The sequence below is a fragment of the Mastomys coucha genome, unplaced genomic scaffold (genome assembly GCF_008632895.1).
Source record: "Mastomys coucha isolate ucsf_1 unplaced genomic scaffold, UCSF_Mcou_1 pScaffold22, whole genome shotgun sequence".
Classification (NCBI taxonomy): Eukaryota; Metazoa; Chordata; class Mammalia; order Rodentia; family Muridae; genus Mastomys; species Mastomys coucha.
This window is the reverse complement of record NW_022196905.1, coordinates 21,771,769-21,795,195: the sequence shown is the minus strand read 5'-3', so window position 1 is coordinate 21,795,195 and position 23,427 is coordinate 21,771,769. Positions and strand designations below refer to the sequence as shown.

The 23,427-nt window shown below is 46.4% G+C and overlaps 1 protein-coding gene across 5 annotated transcripts in view; it reads right to left on the bottom strand.

The window, feature by feature from the left end:
- Tns3 (tensin 3) overlaps positions 1-23,427 on the bottom strand; it is a 238,778-nt gene that overhangs the window by 94,464 nt on the left and 120,887 nt on the right. For all 5 annotated transcript variants that reach the window (XM_031339085.1, XM_031339080.1, XM_031339081.1 and 2 more), the window contains 7 exons: positions 22,045-22,095; positions 19,793-19,915; positions 15,817-15,881; positions 12,963-13,046; positions 8,388-8,500; positions 7,620-7,680; positions 6,793-6,868 (listed from right to left, as the gene is read on the bottom strand). In XM_031339085.1, the coding sequence (XP_031194945.1) occupies positions 6,793-6,868; positions 7,620-7,680; positions 8,388-8,500; positions 12,963-13,046; positions 15,817-15,881; positions 19,793-19,915; positions 22,045-22,095 (573 nt within the window). The remainder of the gene's footprint in view (positions 1-6,792; positions 6,869-7,619; positions 7,681-8,387; positions 8,501-12,962; positions 13,047-15,816; positions 15,882-19,792; positions 19,916-22,044; positions 22,096-23,427) is intronic.

Below are 23,427 nucleotides of genomic sequence, written 5' to 3'. Positions count from 1 at the left end.
TCTGTGAAAAGTGCTTGGTAAAAACAGGAGCTGTCCGCTAAGAAAGGTCAGGGGGATGGCCCAAAGCAGATATATCAATGTCAGCTTTGCTGTCTCCAGTCACAGCGCCATCTGCTGGTCAGCAGACAAAAGATATAATAGAGAGTTCTGTTTCCCAGGAGTTTCCCCATCACTTACAGCTGATACCTGGCCATTCCTTCTCTGACCCTGCTCTTTGCTATCTCTGCTACCTGTCTCAGTTCAGAAAAAAGCAGCAGGTCTGCACACAAGGTAACAGTCACTTAAATGAAGGAGGATTGTGATTGGCTTAAGGGGACAAGGTACCTCTTAGAAGCAGTACGATGAAGGATGGTCCAGGGAGCAGCATTTCACTGTTATAACCCAAGGGTAGTTTGCTCACAGAGAAGACCAGTGACAATGCAGACTCTGGGAGGTAAATCTAGACACACTTCCTGCCCTTGCAGGGTCCTTTCCAAGTCACAGTGGCTGCAAGAACCCTTGTGAGAAATGTAACCAGCAGCATACCTGAGCCTAACACATCTCCCCACCTGCAGCCTTCGAGCTTGTACACTACAAACAGCACAACACAGGCAGAGGTAAAGGACAGCACAAAAGGGAGACCCGCGGGGGCTGGCTTGTGCTTTGAAGGTCTATTTGGTTCCTTTTAGCTGGGCAAGGCTGTAGAGGGGGAATGTGGGGTAAGTCCAGAGTTGCCAAAGCCCAGGACACAGAATTGGTGATGGCTCGGCTCACTCACTGTCACGGGAGCACTGCCAGCCCAGAACATGTTCCAGCATCTTCTCTTTCCTAAATTCCTGAGGTAGGACCAGCAGCATGGGACTTCTAAACTATGGCACAAGGCAGGCTCCACAGACTAGGATCTGAAAGTCAACTGGGGACTCCTGATCTTGCACCCTCTGGGCTGAGCACAGTCACAAGCTATGCCATAGTCATTTGCACCTGACTAGGGAAAAGGGTCTTTTCTACTGTAACTGGACTTCAGCTCGTCTTTGTGCACACACCAGCCTGTCACCTGTACTAGCTACCTGCCTGCCCATTCAGCTAATCCAGCATTTGAGTCTAAGCTCTGAGAGCAGACCCTGAGCATGTCTCTACTAAACTCCTATACCAGCTAGTTTAAGACAAAGGCTAAGGAACTTGATCACCAGTGATGGCCAGCAAAGGTGTCCAGTCACCAACAGCCAACTGTGAACCATACTATACATTCTAGAATATGCTCACTGTGGGCTAACCGATGCCCACAAATCCAAAGCGCCAGGACTTCAGAATGTGACTCTACCTGAGATGACATTTTTATGGAGGGCATTTAAATAAGGCCATCGGGGTTTGCTTGGATGAACTACAGCTGGCATTCTTGTAAAGAGGTTAAGGCTTAGGGAAATGATTCTGGTAAGACCACCGACCTATGACATAGGTCAGAAAAGACCAACTTTGCTAATACCCTGACCTTAGACTTCGAGCCCCACAAGAGCAAGAGAACAGAAATTCTTTCACAAGCTGCCCAGTCTGGGGTGAGTGTCCTTTGATCTTGGCCATTTTGGCAGAGTACAATGGACTAAAAGTGCTGTCAGATTTCTGACAGACAGCAGGTCAGCCTCATAGCAGTCATTTCTATGAACTGTGCAAGGAAAAATTACACTGTGATGGAAAAATACCCTTGTCAGCTGCCACGTCTCCCAAGTCCTATCTGATAATACTGCAGGGAAAAAAAAAAGTGCAGAGCACACAAAATAAGAATTATAAACACAGGAAGTGTAAATCAAATCAGACCGCGATCCTAAAATATTCCATGTGAGAAATGAAAACGGGTACAGGAAGGAAATCGGCTTATCGAAACCAAGTATCTCTTGTGGAAAGACCTAGAACTTCCTGTGTGCCAGCACTCCTAATGGAAATGAGTCACCCATGAGGAGCTAGCTGTCCTGTGGCACGCAGTTCACCTCTAGAGGCCCTCAAGCCCGAATCTCACACGTTATCCACCACAGTTTCCCAGCATAGCTGGCTCCTGTTTCCATAAGAGCACACTTAAGACACTGCTCCATGTCACACTATGCCCACATATCCATGGGAAAACCATGCCCAGTTCTTACAGAGGTCTAACTGTAGCTTGTATGGAGTGGCACAAATAAGGAAACGGAGGGAAGCAGCCTGGGGCAGGAGGGTGAGAGCCGGAACAGCAGCTCAAAGGCAGCAGCCAGGCATCTAGGGAAGGCTTTGCTCCAAAGGGCCTTAGCACGTCTAAGGCAAGCACACAGATGTGGCACCAAGGCTATCAGGTGGTGGAGAGGATCCCGCCACTGAACCGAGCACTGGAGGAAAGCTGAGCATGCTCAAGCTTCCCTTTTCTGAAGCTGGATTAGACAGGAAGAGGACCAGGAGGTTTAAAGGCCTAGTCAGAGGCAAACAGAAGACCCTGCAAGTGAGCAGAGAAGCTCCTGAGGGAACAGATGCCAGGCAGGGAGCAGCCAGAGCAAATGGGGAGAGGTCAACCTGGATTATGGGTTAAGTTCGTAGCCCCTGAACTCCATGCAGACAGTAGGAGAATATGGGAGCTCCCAGGCATGATGAAGTCAGGAGGCTAAGCCTTCTGAAGGCCATTAGACCCCTTTCCTGTAGGGGAGTACACAGGGACATGGTGCTATTTCACACAAGCAACCGAGTCCCCACTAGATATGGAACCTGGCAGCCCTGGACATTGGACTTCCAATCTGCAGAACTATGAGAAAAAAAGCCCCATTGCCCGTGAGTGCCTGTCTGTGTGAGTACCTGTGAGCATCCATGTAAGCATCTGTGTGCATCTATAGAAACACACCTGAACACCATTTACCCCCAGTGCAACAGCAGTAGCCTAAACAAGTGAGGCCAGCCAGGGGAACCAGCAAGAAGAAAGGGGCAGGGCCTGTGCTCATAACTCCTCTAACCAGCACAGCCTTTCTTCTGGATACAAACTCAACACAAGCCTCAAGTTTAAGCTCAACTACAACATACTTCCAAAAGGCATCCCGACCTGCCATGGCCCTGGTCTGTTGGTCCCAGAAGCTCCCTCACTTCAGTTCTCAGTAGAGGCTGGCTCCTGGCCTCCATGACTGGCTGTGCTTCATGGTCAGTAGAACACCCAGGACAGGCTCACTGGCTCTTGGGACCACCCAAACACCCACTGCTATGCACTTTCTACTTCTAAAAACACTTTACATTAGGTTGCTTCTGGTTCTGAGGCAGCACTGCTCTCTGAGGTGCCTTGTGCTCCCAGGGGCTGCTGTCCCTGCCTTGATCCCTCCCTTTCAATGACTACAGAAACGTGCACAGGACTTCATAAGTTCTATGTGCTATAAAGAGAGGCAGAAACACAGTGTAGAAATGTCCTAGATGGAATCATGACACTGATTCTCTCCCTGAGTACCCAATGCCTCCACTACTCTTCAACGCAGAGCTATTGGTATCCTCAAATAAGGTTATTTTTGTTCCATTGGTACAAATGCTAATATATTGATACAGATTGAAGGTTTTCATTAGCTTGAGTCTTTGTATATTGATATAAAATTTAAGGTTAATTTTGTTACAATATATGTAAATTTCAACACTTGCATAGTTAATGCCTATGCAAGTCATGTAAAAATTCAAGGTTTAGAACCAGTCCTTTTTATAGTTGCTATTACAAACTGTTTAAAATAATTAAGTAATGCAAGTTAATAGTCAATAAAGCTCATGGTCATGTGAGATACTAGTCTAGATTTATCACAGAAATATACATCCTAGGTTAAACAGATAATAGGTACCTGGAGACTGGCAACGTTTTTAAGATATGCTATAAATAGATGTATAGTCTACAAAAGCCTCAGAGACTCACAGAATATGGCATTTAAACATAATTTTATTATTTTAAGATCTTTTGGAACATTAAGACATGTCAACTCCTGGCAGTACCCCCATTTGCCTTGGCAAAATAATGATGAGTGTCAAAAACCTCCATATGGAGTTGCTTCAACTGTGTGGCAAGCTAGCACTGGGCAAAGAAAATGCCGTAACTTCATCTCCAGACAAAATGCTGTCCGAAGAGGACAAACAGATGTAGGAAGTTGACTGACAAGCTCTGCCAAGACAGGGTAAGCAAATCCTTCACTTCATAATTCCTGCTTCACGCAGGTCTGTCAGATACTCTGGGCTAGAAGGCTGAAGACAGATGCGTCAAGTGTTATAGAGAATATTGGGGACTGTCCAGGTGGTCAGCTGTCTGTCATTTCTACAATTTTTAGAAGCTGTATTCCTGCCCTTCCTACATACTCAGATAATATTTCTTCCTTTTCAAGTCTCAAAAGAGAGAGAAGACACCATGAGGTAAGGGATCGTGAGAACTGGCCATGAGGGCTGGCGAGCTTGAGTAAGAGTGGCCCAGGAGGAACATGGCTGACAGGGAAGTAGACAAAATAGCCAGAGGGTTGATATCTGCCCAGCTCTAGTGCTGTCTAAGGCTTATTATAAATATAAAGGTTTTGTTTCTTTTATCTGGGAAATGAACAATTGGAGGTGTGGTAGAAACCCCCAATTGAGATTAATTATTGACATAACAACCTCCCTTATCCCAGTGCTGACCATCACCCCACAACTGACACTTAAAGAGGATCCCCACTTGGCACCAAATGGGCTTGCAAGTCCAAGTTGGAAACTAAATTTTTGCGAAGGTTCAAATATCATCAGTTTAAACTTCCTGCAAAGGGACAGAACAGTACAGCCCCTGAGGTTAATGGCTTAAATAATAGTCTGCTTATAAATGTAACTCAATAGCCATGGGTCACTGGCATGTGATAAGAACTGCCTCCAGGTAGCCTCTGGATGCTACCCACATCATCATTCACCCAGCCAACTGGTACACGGCAGCAATCCACAGGAACGCTTTCCTGAGCTAAAGCAACAGCCAGCTCCACAAGGATGCACAGAGCCAGGAACAAGCCAAGTCCAGGCATGCCTACCAGTAAACATCTCCCTCACCCACGCAGAGTTCCATTCGTTCCCTGTGCCGCCTGATTTCTTTCTGAACCACCTCAGTGACCAAGAGTTACCTCCCAGCCACAGACTCTCTAAACAGCTCCACATCTGCACAGATCCATTTCCCAGTGGCCACAGTGCATATAATGTTTTACTAGGGCCTGTGTTCTGACTGTGCTGCCTGCTATAGGGCACAGTGTGCAAGGCAGGGGTGCCTAACCAGGGGCTCCTCTAGACAGTGACAAGGCTTGAAATGCTTCAGGATGGCATGATGTGGTCCATCCCCCATCCTGTCCCTCTACCCCTCCCCACATCCCAGTGTCAGGCACTCTCCTGGGATACTGATGTGAGGTTGCTCCTCTCATGTTCACAAAACTTAAGCATGGTCCTCACTAGGCAGAGGCCACAGCTCCCCAAAAGAGAAAAGAACCAGGTGTGTCCCTTTCCAGCATGATGAGCTTCCTCACGTAGACACACATACTAGGGAAGGTCCCACCAGGAAGTATGAGGCCAAGCCACCATGGCCTTCTTGAGCCACGGAGGTATGTCCACCTTAGGCTCCTTTGGCCTATGCAGCATCTTCAGCTTCCCTTCTCCTATACAGCCTATGTTCCCAGGAGGCATCTCCAAGACAAAGAAACCACTCTCTACCTCTCACCTCTCTCCTTCCTGTGGCCAGTGCTAAGACTAGAAACTCAGAAACCAAACAACAATAAAAAACAACAACAACAAAATGAAGCTCAAGACACTTGAGTAAAAAAGAGGGGCAAAAAGAGGGGAACAGGGAGAGGGAAGGAGAAAAATGGAGGAGGAAGGTAGGTATGGTGAGGAAAGACAAGAGGTGAGAAGAGAGGGAGGAAGGCAGCTGGAGGAGAGACGAGTCAGCGCTCAGCAGACCGTGCTTCTAGACTGTACCCACTCTCCAGCCGTAGAAGACTCGGAAGCCACCAGCCCATGAACAGAAAGCTCAGGTGGAGGCTTAGAATTAGTTTTCCAGAGAAGAGGAGATAGGGAGCTGCACACCTAACCTCCAGTCAGCTTCCTCATCTCAGGCTTTCCCCTGCCTCCCACAGCTCATAAAGAGGTCTGAGCGGCAGTCTATCTGTCCTTGAAAACAGGGAGGTGCCCACTCTGGGTGAGCTACTTACAATAAAGCACACATTCCTAAATCACCCATCATCTCAACAAAGTAGGTCTGCCAAGACCACGAAACAGATCGTATCTAAATTGTTCTACACGTGTCAGAAGCTGTGCACATGCCTTGCAGGCTTTCTAACAAAACCTTTCCTAAAATTACTTTACACATTATAGATTCTTTTGTCGTCAAGACAGGCAGGAGGTGGAAAAAGCAATGTTTAATCTCCTCCAAGAACAAAATTATCTGAAGAAATCACTGTTTTGATCATTATAACCACGCTGTAACAACACCAGTCATACACTATACAGTCTGGCTCTCCATACTACACTCTGGGAGGCCTGGAATCACAAAGGAGGTCAGGCGACGATGGGATGCTCAGAGGGCTCTGGCTGAGTAGGGACTTTTTGTTCTGCACAGACCCAGGAGCTCTGTTATAAAAGATGATCAAGGACAAAGATCTGTCACTGTAATTAAAATACTTTTACTCACAAATTAAAGCCCTGAGAATCATGCTGTTTTCCATTCTCCTGTTGGTTCTTTCCTCTTTTGAGGAGGAGGTTGTAAACTGGATGATTTTATTCTGAGGCAAAATCAAGTTGCCTTCCAGGTCACTATGGCTGACACAATGGTTCTAACCTGTGGGTACTCACCATGATGTCGCCCTTCAGTAGCTGGGCCGGCTCGATGGCAATGCGGATCCGGCTGGGGTTTTCAGGGCCTACATTGCTTCGAATGAACAAGAAAACAGCTCATTATACAGTTCTGCGACTTCATGACCACACATCACAAGCTGAGAAAATGACTAGATTTTACACAAATAGCCCAGAACTCAGAGGCTTCGACCTGTGCTAATTAGTCAAAAGGTTTGAGAAAGCTCTGAGCTGAGGTGAATTATTCTAGCACCATCAGAGCCCCAGACTGGAACTATCATGCTCAGGGCTGCCTCAGCCAGGAGAGGTACCAAACTGGAGACGGCCCCTGCTTCTGTGACAATTGGAGGATACAATTTCCACAGTGTCATCCTTGCATGGAAGAAAGCGTGGGGGGCTCGGGGGAGGGAGAGGTATTTGAGCCCAGAAAAGAAATAATGAGTCTTTCTAGGTTCCAGGATATCTACCGTCTTTCTCATTTTCTGTTACTGTAAACGAAGCCATCTACATCATTGCAAACCAAACTCAGGAAGCCAAACAACTTCTGAGGCTACCTGAAACACTGAGGGGAAGTAAAAACCATGGGTGACTTCATCTGAGTGCTTTCCAGTAGACCAGCTTCCAAACAGTAATGGCACCTGTCTGCCCTGGGAGCGCCACTGTTCAGCCCCCACTGGAGGCAACTAGAGATGCGGGGACTATGCGCCTCTCAGAGCAGCAGCTAAGGGACCTTGGCATGACTGGCGCCACTGCTCCACTTCTTCTTGTGGGAGAGACAACCCATTTCACAATCCACCCTAAACACACAGCACAAGCCAGGCACTTACTAGATCCCAGATGTGTACACCGGCTGCATGGCTTGATAGAGCTTCAGAAAGGGCCGGCAAGCTGAAAGACAGGCACATGCCAAGAAAAGACAGGATCATGAACACATGCACAGATGTTTCACCAACAAAGTAACACGGTTGGACCTCCAACCAGGGGGGGGGGGGGCTGCTTTAACCAGAGGGCCGTGGGGGAGGGGTGGGGGTGGGGCTTTAAAGACAACCTGCAGCTCTGTAAATCCATCTTACTCCTGATGATCAGGGGGACTAGAAGCTACAGCTACAATCAACAGATGATTGAGCACCTAGGTGGATGCAGCCAGGGAGCAGGAGACAGGCTCTGCCCCCAGACACATGCTGTGAGCATCTGCATAGGACAGGGGGCAAGGTCTCTGGCCATATGCTGTGAGTGAAATAGGGAAGTCAGGGAATATGCCACAGAGGAAGAAAGAAGGACTCTGAGTTAGGGGATGGTCTACTGTGCTGGATTATCTCAAAGCGATGGAAACCTTGAAAAGAAGCTCACAGCTGAACCACAGAGCTGCTGACTCAGAATGACCCTGGCCTAGCAGGAGTTCATGTCCTCGCTACAGGGCTATTTGTAATCCCTTCATAACTGCCTGTCCCTCCTGAGATTGATGGTTTAATCCCATCTCACAAAGCTGGGGCTCTGCCGACACATTAGAACCATAGGTACAGAACCCAGTCATCGCAGGAGGAAAAGGCTGCTTGTCTGGGGCTCTCTCTAGTCTGGGCTGGGGAGTCTCTCACCTCCTCCAGTGTCAAAGCTGGGGACACCATGCAGGATGACGAAGTGCAGGAACAGAGGTGAGGTGTTCATCTTCATGGCTCCAGACAGCAGCCCACTGAGAAACTGCACATACCTGCGGGAGACAGTGGCTAAGACTCCACAGATAATTCACAGCTGCTGCGCCTCAGCGGCGGGCAGTACAGAATGGAAACTGTGTCTGGAGACCCTGGGGACACCTTGTCCCACTGTATACAAAAAACTATTATCATCCTATGCTTGGCGTGGAGAGCCGCCGCCTTGCTGAAGCTCCACCCACAGCTCTGAGAATTGCTGACACGGTTATTTAGGTGTAAGGATCTCTTTCACACGGATGCTCACGCCTTGGAGGTCTCCTCACCTGTTCCCAAGCCCATCACCAGTAAGGCAAGCACCGCAGACAGAGTGACATGGCGCATGCCCAGCAGCTCATTCCACGCACTTGAGCCATGACAGCAGCTGGTATCAATGGCCCCTAAACTCCTGTTCGTTCACACACACACACACACACACACACACACACACACACACATCTCCAGAGTGGGCTCGTCTCAGCTGATGAGGTTCACCCATGGCCACCCATACATCCTGAAGATGTGATTTTTGCCGTATGAATTCCAGGCACTGACCTCAGGCATCCAAGCTGACTGTCACCCCCCTCTGCACACATGTCAGTCAAGAGAGAAGTTTCTATACTGTGTGCGATCAAAGGATCCTCATAAGGTATGACATGGTAGCAATGACCGGAATGTGAGCTGTACCCTTGTCACAGCCTGATGCTCCCCTGGCCTCCGCCATTCCTTCCTCTGCCGAGCCTGGCAATCCCTGTATCCTGCTCCCATGGAAGCCCAGAGGTAGCCAACACCTTAAGGCCTCCGACTGCAGTTCCACTACAATCAATCCTCACCAGAGCCTTCAAGATATCTCTTGGGATCTGTCTGCTTTCTTGCCTTTCTCCAACAAAGTACTACACTCACTGCAAGAGTGAAGAAACTACCTGCTATCAAACTAATGGTCCGTGCAGCAAGCAGGAAGCAGGAAGTGACCTTCACCAAGCCCCTGGATGAGCACAGTCATGGGATCTACCTTACAACAAAAACATCTCAAATGCCCACTGGAATGCAGACCCAGATCGTGCTTAAACAGCTGAGTTTGGAGGCAAAATAAACGAAAGAGAAAACTTTTAGTGTTTTCCCAACATAGGGTCTACCCTTTTAGAATTTTTTAATATAATCCGCAAGCATTACACTTGCCTGTAGGGAAAATCCAGTGACAGACAGGTGGCATCAGCATCCCACCTTTCCAGTCATACATTGCTACATTGTTACAATGAGGGCAAAACTTCCCAAGTTAACAGAAGCCTGGTGTCCCCACAGACTCCGGGAAGCAGGCCTTGGGTGTCCAGCCTCTACACTGCTCCATGAGTTTACCCTGATTGCAAAGGTTCCTAGCCTCCTATATAGAGGTGCAAGAGGAGAGAACCAACTTGCGACCCATCAGCTACACTCTGTCCATGGCAGAACTCATCAGTCCCCTTGGGTGGGTGGCCTTAAGCAAATGTAATGGACTTACGCACAAGGTCAGGGTGGAATACCCAAGACCCTGCTTAAGATACGTCTGCCCTCTTCCCAGCTCTGGGCAATCCTGGACACTAGGAGATGTGTGTCCCTGACTTGTCTTTCCTGTGAAGGGACTCTGTGGCAATCCAGAGCTGCCATGGGTGGCTCTTCCATGAACCCCTCAGATAAGAGAGGCCTTCATACAGAGGGACTTGGAGGGTTGAGGGCTCCATGTTAGTAATGGTCACTTCCTGCTCTGATACAGATGGGAAGCTTTCATGACGTCGGTTGACTCTTGGAGATTGCTGCCCCTTGTGTTTTTTGATTTGCTGTCCCCTGACCCTCAGGCATGGTAACATACCTGTGATCCCAGCACACTAGGGAAAGAGTGAAAAATCAGTGGTTTAAGGTTATCATGGCTACCTAAGACCCTGTCTATAAATAAATAAATAAATAAATAAATAACGAAAGAAAAGACACTACATCTTCCATCGTGCAGCAACGATGACAACAGCAGAATTGTGCTTCTACACAAGCTTGCTCTGGAGGAAGCTATGGCAGAGAGTGACTCATGGACAGGAGCTTATTCAAGGAGGGAAGACCCTCACTTGCAACCCAAGTCTCAATTAATCCTTCCTCATTGAAACTTGCTCATAATGACTGTCATCTTCCCAGCTGTCCACTAGGGGGTGCTCAGCTCACAGTGGACCCACACACAGAGAAACCACAGTAAGCCTGTGTCTCCACTTATCCTATGTCCATGGTTTCAACCAACCTCCACATCCTGGAGGATAAAAACCCTGATCTTTACCTGAGACATGCAGGTAACATCTGAGATTGCTGCCCCATATGCCCCTAATGACTCCCTATACAGTATAGCCGGGACAGGGTTACAGTGAGGGGCTCAATGTTTATGCTGTGCTCAGTATTATATGGAACCTAGAAGGTTTAGAGTGGATGATAGTCAGCCAGAAAGAAGAAAGCAAAGTGGATGAACTGAAGACCATCGTGGTTATATGTCTTCTCTCATATGTGAACCTAGATTTTATGTGTATATACACACACACACACACACACACACACACACACAGACAAATACACACATGTGACATGCACTATTTAGAGGAATAAAGAGGAGCAGTGGGAAGAGGAGGTAGAGAAGAGGACCAGAGGATATAAATATGAGCATAAGGCATAATACACATTTATCAAATGTTATAATGAAATCTAGTATTCCATACACTAATAAAAAATTTGAAAACACACAGGATAAACAACACAGAAAGATACACATCAGCTCTATACAAATACTGGGCCACTTTATGTAAAGGCCTTGAATATCTACACGTTATAGATAGATCTAGATCCAGTCCTCTGTGGAAGGTTCTATGTGATAACCTCTTTGCCCGTGATTGCTTAAAATGTTGAAACTCTCAGCCACAAAGCCTAAGTTTCTCCCTCATCCTCGATAGAGTTAAGTGTGATCCTTACTTTGAAATAATTTCTTGACTCTGGTCCTAACATAATCTGCAGAACAGCACCCGTGCCCACAGGCATTCAGACAACAGTGAGGTGCGCAGCCCATGAGTGCAACCGTCACATTCTTCTGGTCTCTCCCATGTCTCCTGAGGTTTATCCCAACATCCTTTCAGTTGTTGGACCAGTCAACAATTATTTGGTTTGTGTCTTCTAATGCAGGCACCAGGCAAGGTGGTAAGAAAAGAGGCAGGAAGAAGGCAGCCCTAATCTCAAGCACAGAGCAGTAGATCGGAATGCGGAGCTGAGCCCTGCTGAGATGGGAGCACTTTAAAATGAGATGTTTTCCCTCTTTCTCCTTCACACTTTATCATCGGATGCTACTGCTTCTATGAGTCATGAGCCCAGGCAGCTGTGGTCGCACCCGCCTGCTGGGTCCAGGCATCTGTGGGAGTTGCATCTTGTTTGCACCTCAGCTTCTGTGCAAGTCTTAGGAATGTTGCCATTTTGGGAACTGTTCAGTGGAAAAATAATACTTCGTGGGTTCATAACCGAACAGGGGCTGTTCAAGTGGGAACGCCATAATATGCTCAAGTTTGGAAAAGCTGCATCCCTGTCGGGGCCTGTCGCTCAAAACAGGACATAGTCTGGCTCCAACCCATGGTCCCACAATGTAGCCCACATTCTTTCAAACTAAAAACTGTCTGAGTGAACCCAGACCACTAGAATCATCATGTCTGCTGGCCCAGCCTGTATTTGTATTAGAGAAAACAGATGTAAAGGATCAAGACTCACATACAAAGGTTTGGGGCTAAAACAAAATCTTATCTCCAAAATGAGGGCCACTTTATAGCTGCCTTCAGAATTCTTGGACAAATTCTGAAGTTAAGACAAAACTGCAAGGAAATTATGTGAGTGCCTCAAAAAGAGAAAGCCCTGCTCCCTGACAGCTGCACCCCAACACATCAGGGGCTACAGGGAACATCCAAGAGAAATTCTCTCCAGCTTCAACAAGCTGACACCATAGAGTAGACAGATGTTAGCCTATGATGATCTGATACCCCACTTGTGTCAATAAAGGTTAACTAGAAACAATCAGAGTGACTCATTTCCACAGTAGATATGGCTCTAGCACCGATGTTAGAACACTGGTGAGCTAAAACCACACAGCCTGAAACATCCACCCCCTCTAGTCTTTCCATCTAGTCTCTCGTCCCCTGATCCCTGTTCTAACAGACAGATATGAGTTCAACATAGCGTGAAAATCAAAGCTCACTATCTGAAGGAGACAATGATTCTCATGGCTGAAATGAGCCATGGCTCTGCATCTTCCTCTCTGGGAGTGAACCACAGGTGAGAGCGCACAGGCCCTCACCAGACACAGGCTTTTACTAGACATGTAGGTCTATATGACTGGCCTTGGGAACCAGCAAACCCCCTCACTCATATTCTTAGGCAAGACTCAATGGTTCTGCAGAGAAGTTGTCAGAGGATATTCCTCTGGTCCCAAGGATAGATACATACCGCTTCTGGGAGGGCTCCATTAAAGCTGAAACTTTGTCATCATAAAACTTCTTCATTGCAAACCTGTCCAGTGCCTGGTCAGCACTGGGGAAGCAGAGGGAGAGAGAAAGAGGGGTGAGGAGAATGAGTAAGTAAGTCAGGTCAGTGGTATGCCCAGCCCCCCAAGGATGAATGGCTGGGATGCACATCCCACATCTGTCAGTGACCTTCTTCCACGAGGAGCTGCACCTGTCCAGGCACAGCCCAGCATCTTTCTGCAGGAGTGCACTCAGTTCAAAGCAGGAGTCACAATGAGCTACTGTCTGAACTCCTTTATCTAAGGGTGTGATACTTAGATGTGCCACTGTCTCACAGGGAGAGGAACGGGCTGAAGGCCCCAGCCTCGGGACCCTTCAGAAAACGCCTAGAATGTGCACAGAAGGAAGGCCCTGTGAAGTCTTGGAAGTATAATATGTGACACTGCTAAGTAGCTTCAAGAAGAGCTTGAAGGTTGAGAACAGAGCAAGGCTGATTGCTGGGAAGGGTATGTGGGGCCTTAGGCTTCAGGGATATTCCTAAAGTAACTGCACAGAAAGTGAGTCTACTTTCAAAGAGCCTACCTGACCTTCAAACACCACCCCTAATGTTCAGAGTAGTATTCACAGACCCTTCTGGAAACCTCACTGTGGGGCATCCTAGGGTCACTGAGCTGACTTAAAACATGACTTACTGAAAAAGAAAGCATCTTTAAAAATCAGATAGGCAGCCAGACATGGTGGTACATGCCTTTAATCGAAGCACTCGGCAGGCAGAGGCAGGCAAAGGTCTGAGTTCTAGGCCAGCCAGGTCTACACAATAAGACCCTGTCTCAAAAAACAAACAAACAATAACAAATAAGATATGTATATGAGTTCCCCATTGGAAAAAAAAAACACATCTAGAAATTCTAAACATAACATTTTCAAAATATACAGAGATGAGGACAAAGGAAAACTCTCTACATTAAGTTCAGTGTAAGTGACCACTGACCTCACCCCATGTCTTTGTTTCAACACAGGACTTGGCCAGTGAGGCTGTCACAGACAGAGGAGGGTCCATCTGAGCCCAGAACTCATCAGAGAGCAAGTGGCTATGTGTTTCAGGTTGGAAGACATAGTTTCATTGCCAGTCTTTGACTGCTAAGCATTGTCTTTTGTGGGACCCACTCATTTGATTAAATGCCAGGGAGCACCCTAACCAGTGTTAATGCCCAGGAATCATAGATTGCTTAGCTCTATCATAATTAGCTCTGGCTTCGTCTTCTAAACTCTTCAGAGTGCCTGGAACAAGAACTAACTCTCTCTCTCTCTCTCTCTCTCTCTCTCTCTCTCTCTCTCTCTCTCTCTCCTCTCTGTAACCTCTGTTTTGGGTTACTTGTAGTTTGTGACAAACTTAAATCAAGTGTGTCCTCTGTGAAGTCTCAAATATAACCTAAGGAGACAGGAGGGATCAGCCACGTATGAAAATAGCAGTTCTTGGTTCTAAAGAAAAGGGAAAGTAACCTTGGTAGGAAGACCCAGCAAATGCCTAAATAGGAAATAACCACACCCATGGATTGCAGAGCCATGCAGGACAGATGCTTAAAAGATGGGATGTCCAACCACTTAACTGGAAAAGAATACTGTGACCTCTACTACTAAATAGCAGCATTAGCTCAGACCCCAGTATGATGCTATATGAAATATTCTAGGGGTAAAGACATGCAGAATGGTCACAGCGCGAGAAAGCTCAACTACAGTTCCCACAGTCCAGGTAAGGGCAGGATTATGAGGCTCAGAAAGCCTCACTCATGCTTCCTGACATTTGCATGTGATATACTAACACGGGGAGTGCAGGGTTTTACCATTTTGGGGATATGCTTTGGGGAGCAAAGCTGGTTCCCCAGATGCAATTGGAGAAATTTCTCTAAACTATGGAGGACAGCGATGCTCACTCGGGAGGTCTGTACTAAGAAACAACTGGGCCAAGTGTGGTCTCCAGCCAAATTCCTTTTACATAATTGAGGGGCCAATGTGACTGGGAATCTGAATGTGTCTGGCACACACACGATGCTTATTCAAACCCACAGGGCTCTGCTTTTCACCCTGGGGTAGGGTTTCCTCCCTGGCAAGCACCAGCCTCTTGATTTGTTTCCAGAGAAAACATTCCAAAAGTCCAATTTCACTCCTTCACACAGCAAAGGAGGAGGTTCATAAGGGAGCCGAGAAGGCTTCTATTTCCTTAGGATGGAATGGCCTGGGCACACAATGCAGCTCCTGAGACAACCAGGAGAGTGCAAATGACTTTCGTGTGCGGGGTTGGGAAGGAAGCTGAAGTCTTGCACCCACTACGCAAGTGCATTAAACAAAACTATACTCCTACCCAACAATGACATTTTCCAAAATGAAATTTAGCCTTTCTTCAGAAAGCACACCAGCCAGGAGACACCCTGATTGCCTTAGCTGGGCTAAGACCAGGATCCTATCATCTTAGAGGAAAACAGACAGTGGGCTTTCTAGAACATGCAGAACATGGCAGCTATTTATATCATCATTTACAAGGTATGCAGTAATCTAGTGAGGATTTCCAGTGGGGTGACATCAGCCCGGTTGTTTCACTAGGGAATGACTGGACTCACTCAGTTTGATTGCCTCCATAGAGCTCCTGGGAATCAATTACACAGAACATCCCAAATAGGACCATATCTTTTCCATGCTGCTAAACGCTGAGTCTAGGCACAGAACACTCTGGTACCAAGGGACAGGTCAGGTCAGGATGATTCCCAGGAAGACCTCTGCCCACATGCGTGAGCCAACTTCCAACACCCCATGGAAATGAGTCCCCATCTGCATCTTACCTGGCTGAGACGTTGGTGAAGTGCATGTAGGACGATATGACCACTCCAATGCGTCCTTTACCACCCTGCAGGAGACCAGAGAGAAATCAATGTCTATAGATTTCTTTCTATAGAATCTCACTACAGATAGGAATGAGACAGGAGCAGACTCGATCATGACCAGAGTGGCAGAGAACAAGTGTTAACCCCTCTGCCTCCCTAATATGAGACCGCCAGCATTAAGCAGGGAATCTTCACACAGGGGCCCATAACAAGAGCAGGTGCTACCTGGGTGTCTGTGTAAGGCCCTGGAGGGCATATCCACACCGGCAGCAGCCAGTCACTCACCACCTCCCAATTAGGTTAGGTGAACTGGTGCCAGCAACTGCAACAATTAGCATGAGTTAATTATGCAGGTGAAACAGGAATGAATGTCTGCCCAAGGGCTGACAAGTGACAGCGATCAGTGTGTACGGCTCTAAGTGGCAGGACCTCAGGAACCTGGCGAGTTGGTGGTATCCCACACTGGTGCTGAACACCACGTTTTATTCAGTGCAAAGGTTGGGGGGGAGGAGTGTTATACACAGGGAAACCACATCCTAGGCTGGTGCTATAGAAATCCTCCTAACATAACCATATTCACAGCCAATATCACCAATAGTAGAGTTCCCTCTACTACTCTGTGGGGCAGTGCAGCCCCACAGAGAACCATGTACTGGTCTGAAACTTCAGGACACACTGTTGTGACATATTAACAGGGCTCTGCAAGCAGTAACCCAAAGCCAGTTCTGTTCTGTCCACCAACTCTTTTCCTACAATCTGTGAGCTAAATTTCATTATCACATATCTTAAACATTATGAAAAAAAAAAGTTTTTAAAAATCAAAACAGTATTAGTTTGTGAGATGTGAAAGTCACATGAAACTTGACTGCCATCATGTTATCATCTGCCTGGAAACTGGCTGATCCGCTTCAGCAGCCCCCATCCACCTTACAGAAGCAGACAGGGAGCCATCAGCAGGACCCCATGGCATGCGGAGCTAAAATACTACCTAGCTCCTTTGAGAAAAGTTAATCAAACCACGGTCCCCAAGCCATACAAAGCCAAACTGGCAGGTCACGAATTTGTAGTTCCCCAACTCTATTCTTTCTTTCTCTTTCTCTTTCTTTCTTTCATTTTTTAAGATTTATTTGTTTCATGCATGTGGGTGTATATTGTCGCTGTCTTCAGTTGCACCAGAAGAGGGCATCAGATCTCATTACACATGGTTGTGAGCCACCATGTGGTTGCTGGGAATTGAACTCAGAACCTCTGGAAGAGCAGTCAGTGCTCTTAACCGCTGAGCCATCTCTCCAGCCCCCCCACCCCCAACTCTATTCTCTTCCTTTAAAAAAAAAAAAGTACTGGAGTTTAGATCTTGTGTACACAAGAATGCACTGCACATCTGAACTCCACCCCCAGCCCACAGCTCTATTCCTAAAATCAAATCAATGAACAAACTCAATGTTTTCATAAAATCAACTGTCGTGTGAAGCTGGGCATTCTGGGAGAGAGCAATGCCGATCCTTGGCCGATCCTTGGCAGCGCAATCCTGGTTCTTAGCATTATGAAGTGTAAAGCTCCTAGTAGTACTAATGTATTTCTTTTATTAAATGGTATGTGTCTTAACAACAGACATCTCTTATAAGGAAACATCAGCTTGGCCAAAACCAGACCCACAGAGGCTGGCCCTTAGAGCTGATGCCACCAGTCATTTCTGTGGCACTCAGGTCGTTAGGGGTGCACAGTCGAGGTGAGCAGAGAAGCGTTACCACAACCATCAAGACTTTTGACAGCTTGTTTCAATAGCAGATCATCTAGACAAGAAATAGCTATGGAACTCAGACCCAAACTACCTCTCAGACCAAAGGAGCCAATTACACATGGACAGAACACCCCACCAACAGCAACAAAACATGCATCAAGGTCACCAGGAACAGCCACAAGGATAGCTCATACATGAAACCACAAAGCAAGTCCCACCAGAGTTAAAGCCTGGAAAACTACCAAGCATCTTTTCTGAGCACCATCGTAAGAAAGTATAAATCGGAATGGGGTGGTGGATAGATGGACTTGCAAAATTCTCAAATAGGTAGAAGTTAAAAAACATGTTACTGAACAGCAATTCAGTCAAACAGGGCTTGGAAGGAAAAGTTAAAAGTATATTGGGACATGGGCTGGAGAGATGGCTCAGTGGTTAAGAGCACTAGTTGATCTTCCAGAGGAGCTAGGTTCCATTCCTAACACCTGCAAGCTGGCTCACAATCATCTGAAAATTCTGTTTCAGGGTATTAGATGTCTTTTTCTGGTTTCCCCTGGCATCAGGCATGCATGTGGTACACAGACATACATTTAGGTAAAACAGCCATACACATAAAATAAATAAACATGAGATAACTACAACGGGAAAAAACACATTAAAATGTATCAGACTTAACAAAGGCAGTACTAAGAGGGGAGTTTATAGAAACTATATCTAGAAAGGAAGGAAATATCTCAAATGAAGATCTTAATTTATTCTTCAAGTAACTAGAAAAAGGCCAAACTAGACCCAAAGTTAATATAAGAGAGAAAACAGAAACAGAACAGAATAAAGCAGAGAATCAGAAAATAAAATGATCAGCAAAACTTGTTTTTGTTGTTGTGTTTCCCTTGTTTGTTTGTTTGTTTGCTTGCTTGCTTGCTTGCTTTTAAGGTAATATAAAATCACCTCTGGCTAAGATTAAAAGGAAAGAAGATTCAAAAACAGAACAAAAATGAAAGGGAGCCACCACAGTCAACAGCACAAAACGCAAAGGCTCTGCAAGGCTCCTATGGACAGCTGCAGACGCACAAAGTGGACAGCCAGCAGCCCCCCAACACACACAACCGGCCCAAACAGAAAATCCCAACAAGGTAAGGGGATCCAGTCAGTACTGAATCTCCCATCAATCAGGGAGACAGTACCAAACATGTAAATGATGGTAATCCTAAAACTCTGAGAAATCTGAGGACAAGGGACACTGCCAAACTCATTTTAGAAGGACAGCAGAGTCTCCCGATGTGATGCCTCGGTATATAACTAGGCTTCACTGGCACGGTGAGGCTACAAGTTCTCCATCCTGCAGTGAGTGAGCACCTGAGGGGGGAGGGAGGGAGATGGGTGTGCACACCTCACTTCACCTTCTAATCAGCTCTTAGCTCACAGGTAGGAAAACATGGCAGGTGGGATCCACTCTTGGCCTACCGCAGCCCAGCTCTACCCTGCCTCTGCCCTAGCAGAGACAAGTGTGGCTAATAGTCATTCCAGGCATCTGTAAAAGGGAGCACTAATTGTGCACAGCAAGCAGATTCCAGCCCTGCTGCCGTGAGGATGGTGAACCTTGGCTGGCATCGGCAACCGCAATTTCAAATTAAAAGCTTACCTCACAAGGCACATTTTCTGGGTATTTCAAAAGTAGTTTAAAGCAACAAGAGCTCTACGGTAGGTAATGAAAGGAAACCATCAGAAGCCCTTAGACGAGACAAAGGTAGCCCAGAATCACTTACGGATGGCGGGTAGGATATCTGGGTGGTGTTTTCATCTTCGGTGACCCATGTGTTTTCAATCATATTACAACTCATTTCAACTTCACTAATACTCAAAATTAACAAGTACGGAATGCAATGGCTAGAAGGAAGCTTTAAAAAGTCTGGAAATACCAGAAACCTCAGACCTATAAATTCTAAAGACAAACTGAGGGTTGGGAATTCTTTATATTTTGTTCATCGGCTTATTTGTTTTTAAGGATGAATAGGAAATCTAAAAAGGCATATCTTCATGGAGTATGTCACACCAGGTGACAGATATCCTGGAAACTCGGTGTTTTCAAGGAAAATCAGCTGGTGCCCGTGAGCAGCCTAATCTTAATCCACGTGGCTCCTTAAGTGCTAGAAGCTCGGCTGGAACCCCAGAGGCTGTGGGAACAGGAATACTCACCCTGCAGTGGATCACAACCACATGTTGGGGGTCGTTGTTCAGCCAGGACTCCTGGGCCTTACATATGGTGCACATCTTGTCAAGAGGAGGTGCATGCAGCTCGGGCCAGCCTACATCCATGATCTGCAAAACAGAGAAGAGAGGTGCCTCAGTTTCCACCTCCTGGACCCTTCTCACTATCTCATAGTGACATAATCCACTTGTTAGTCATAGGGGTGCTGGGTAGGCCTCTTCTGAAAGCTAATGAGCACCTGGCCAGTTTCCTTTATAGGAAAGAAAATGCAGGCCACCAAGTTGCCCGCAGGCCACACCTCACCCAGGCGCTGGTCTGCACGTTTGTAGCTGGGTGACAATTCTATAGAAGCCTTTTAGAGGTGTTAATAGTTCAGAGTTGACTGTAGAAGAATCTAGGACCCCAAGATCTTTGTAACAGAGTCTGTGGCCCACAGTGCTGTCAAACATTACACACTCAAGCTAAAAAAGAGTCTGGCAAATACACTGAACCCAATGCTTTCCCATGCTATGCAGACCACATGTCAAGGACACCAAGTCCTCCAGAAGCCAGGGAGCACCTTCAGGCTCTGCCTCTATTTTGGCACAAGAATACAGAGAAATCGCTGCAAAGGGCCAAAGCCCCAAGCAAGCAGGCCAGCCTCTGGCTACATCCCTGGGACTTCATTCCCAACTCACTAGTTTATATACTTGTGTGCCTGGGAGGGCCACATGGGGGTGTTGTTTCTTTCTATTTTTCCAGGATGGGGTGGGCAGAGCCTTTTAATATATAGAAGTAATAGAAAGGAGTTCAATAGGTTAAACCACAGTAAAAGCAGGCAGCATGTCAGTTCCATGAAGCTCTGGACTCCTTCCCTGCGTACCCAGCATAACCAAGACACATGTAAATTCTGTACTGTAGTCTACTGTACTAGTAGACTGAGAGGCCCTTATTCAAAAGGCCTGGGGGCCAGAACTATTTTAGAGGTTTTTTGTTTTGTTTTGTTTTGTTTTTTCCAGTTTCTTTGCATCTATACGCCAAAAGAAGTAAAACTTTAAATTTAACTAAATTTGAACTTTTTGAACATAACATTAGTTTTGAGTTTTACAGCATTTTTAATCTCAGGTTATGGGATGTTCAGCCTGTATCATCTTATTCTAATGGTTACAAAGCATTTCAACATAGAGAATACAGGTGCAAACACACAGACACAGTCCAACACAGGCACACATGTATATAAACTAGTGAGTTGGGAATGAAGTCCGTGGGGGGCACGGACACTACTCTTCTGACACAGATGTTTTATAAATGAGTGGCCCTTCTCCAAATCAAGTAGGGCTAGACAGGTTTTGATTTTGTTGTTGTTGTTGTTGTTGCTCCTGTTGTTTCAAATTCAAGAATATCTGCGCATATGTGTCTTGGAGACACACTCCTAAAAACAAAATAAAGCTATTTGTTTCATATGCACCATATGTATAGCACCTTGAGGGGATTTTATAAAATATTTTCAATAATGTTGTATACGGAACAAAGTTTCCAGGGTGTGGAATTTTCTTTCCATGGTGTTATATTGATAGGCCATAAAATTTTGGCTTTAAAAAAACTTATTTTGAGCCAGGCAGCGGTGGCACGTGCCTTTAATCCCAGTAGTTGGGAGCCAGAAACAGGAGGGTTTCTGAGTTTGAGGCCAGCCTGGTCTACAGAGTGAGTTCCAAGACAGCCAGAGCTACACAGAGAAACCCTGTCACAAAACAAAACAAAACAAAACAAAACTTATTTTATTTTGTATGTGTCACTGGGGGCGACATGTACACATGAGTACAGTACCTGCAGAGAACAGAGGCATCTCACCATCCTGGAGCAGGAATTACAGGTAGCAGTGAGCTGCTACTACAGGTGCTGAGGATCAAACTCAGGTCCTCTTAAAGAGCCATAAATGCTCTTAACTACTGAGCCATTGCTCCCAGTCAAGTTTTAGCTTTTGAGTAACTTGGACTTTAGATTTTCAGATGGGATGGTGTAGACCTGTATATGTTTTATAAGTTGCTGCCACGGATGGAGATGAGGTAAGAGGTAAGAATTCCCTTTCTATGAAGTTACTACTTTTAATTTTAAGTAACCAAAGGATATAACCAATCCCTAATACTTCTTGATATGGAGCTATGCTCCACAAAGGCCTGCAAGAATCTACTTTTGCACAGGCAAAACACACACTGAAGACATTTTACAAAGTTCAAATAGGAAGAAATCAATTCCTCACCTTTGGATTAAGCTTTGTAAGGTCATACCTCTTCTCTGAAAGGTTTAATACCTATAAAGAGACAAAAAGCTTTCAGACAAATCATGGTTCTCAAAGAGGAAGGAGACAACTGCATTTTAAGGGGACAGGAAGGGACGAAAATGCACAAATGTTTATGTGGTCACAGGGTAAAAACAAAGTAAGTTGTGGATGGATGGAACCTTGTGAATCCTGTGTTTTTCTTTTGTTAACTGGAGCCAAAATGGGCAAGGAAAACGTTCCCCTTTTTGTTGTTTTGCTTTTTAAAAAAAAAAAAGTCAATGGCTACAAACATTTTAAAATGCAGTGTCTATACAGGAGCTCTCCTTGGTCCAGCTCAGCATGAGGGATACCCTGGGGGCAGACAGCACTCTCTCAGTAGAAGAGCCAGGAATGGAAACACCTGAGCTTAAGACCAGTCACTCTGAAACCACAGCTGTCTGTGGGCGCAAGTCCTACAAAGGACACGTGGTTCCTCCCTAGCCCCACCCCATACCTCTCAGGCCTACTCCTCCTTAGCCCCGAGCCTGCCCTGCTGGAATCATCAGGACTCAGCTGCCTTTCCTTGGAGGGCACAGAACACCACATCCTGACCAGCTGCAGCGTTGTGAAGTGCCTTCCATAAAAGGCTTGCGGGTTTGGGGATGCCCTCGGCAGTCTCTTTATGAAGGGTGGGAAGAAAGGGACTGACTACTCTAGAGACAGGTCCTACTGAAGGAGCCCTGGTCTTAAAGAAGCCGTGCTGGAGGACGAGGCAGCTCTGGAGATGTCTCCTGAAAGCTGTAGCCATTCATCCTGGGGGCTAGAATGCTACTCCCCTGCCCATAACCAGGCTGGATCTCAGGGAGTACAAGTACTGTTAGAAGTCACAGGGAATCCACACAGAGAGTACTAGCCTGGAAGCCATGGCTTCCCCACTGAGTCTAACCGTGGCTCTAGCCATGGAAGAAAGCTGCTTAAAGGTGACAATAACCTCCTTGTTGGCTTTGTAGGATTAGCTCTCCCTAGATAAGGCGGCAGCATGAGAGAAGGTGCTAGAAGCTACCATGTAATCTGAGAGGTGATTACAGCAGCAGGAAAAGAGGCTCCCTGGGGCTGACAGCCCTAGAAGAGAGCAGGGAAAATCAGAGAGAGGAGCCTGAGATTCTAATTCTGCTCAAATATGGTCTCCTTTATCTGATATACACATGCTGGGAAGTCGGGTTACCTATATTTGCCCCCCAGGACTGCCTTGTTTCTTGGACACCCATCTGCTTGTCTTTACAATGTACTAGAGAGCAGGAAGAGACATGGTTGCCTCCTGATCCGGGCTTCTGACTTGGAATCCTTACATTCCCAGAAGCCAGTCTTACTGATGAGAAGCCA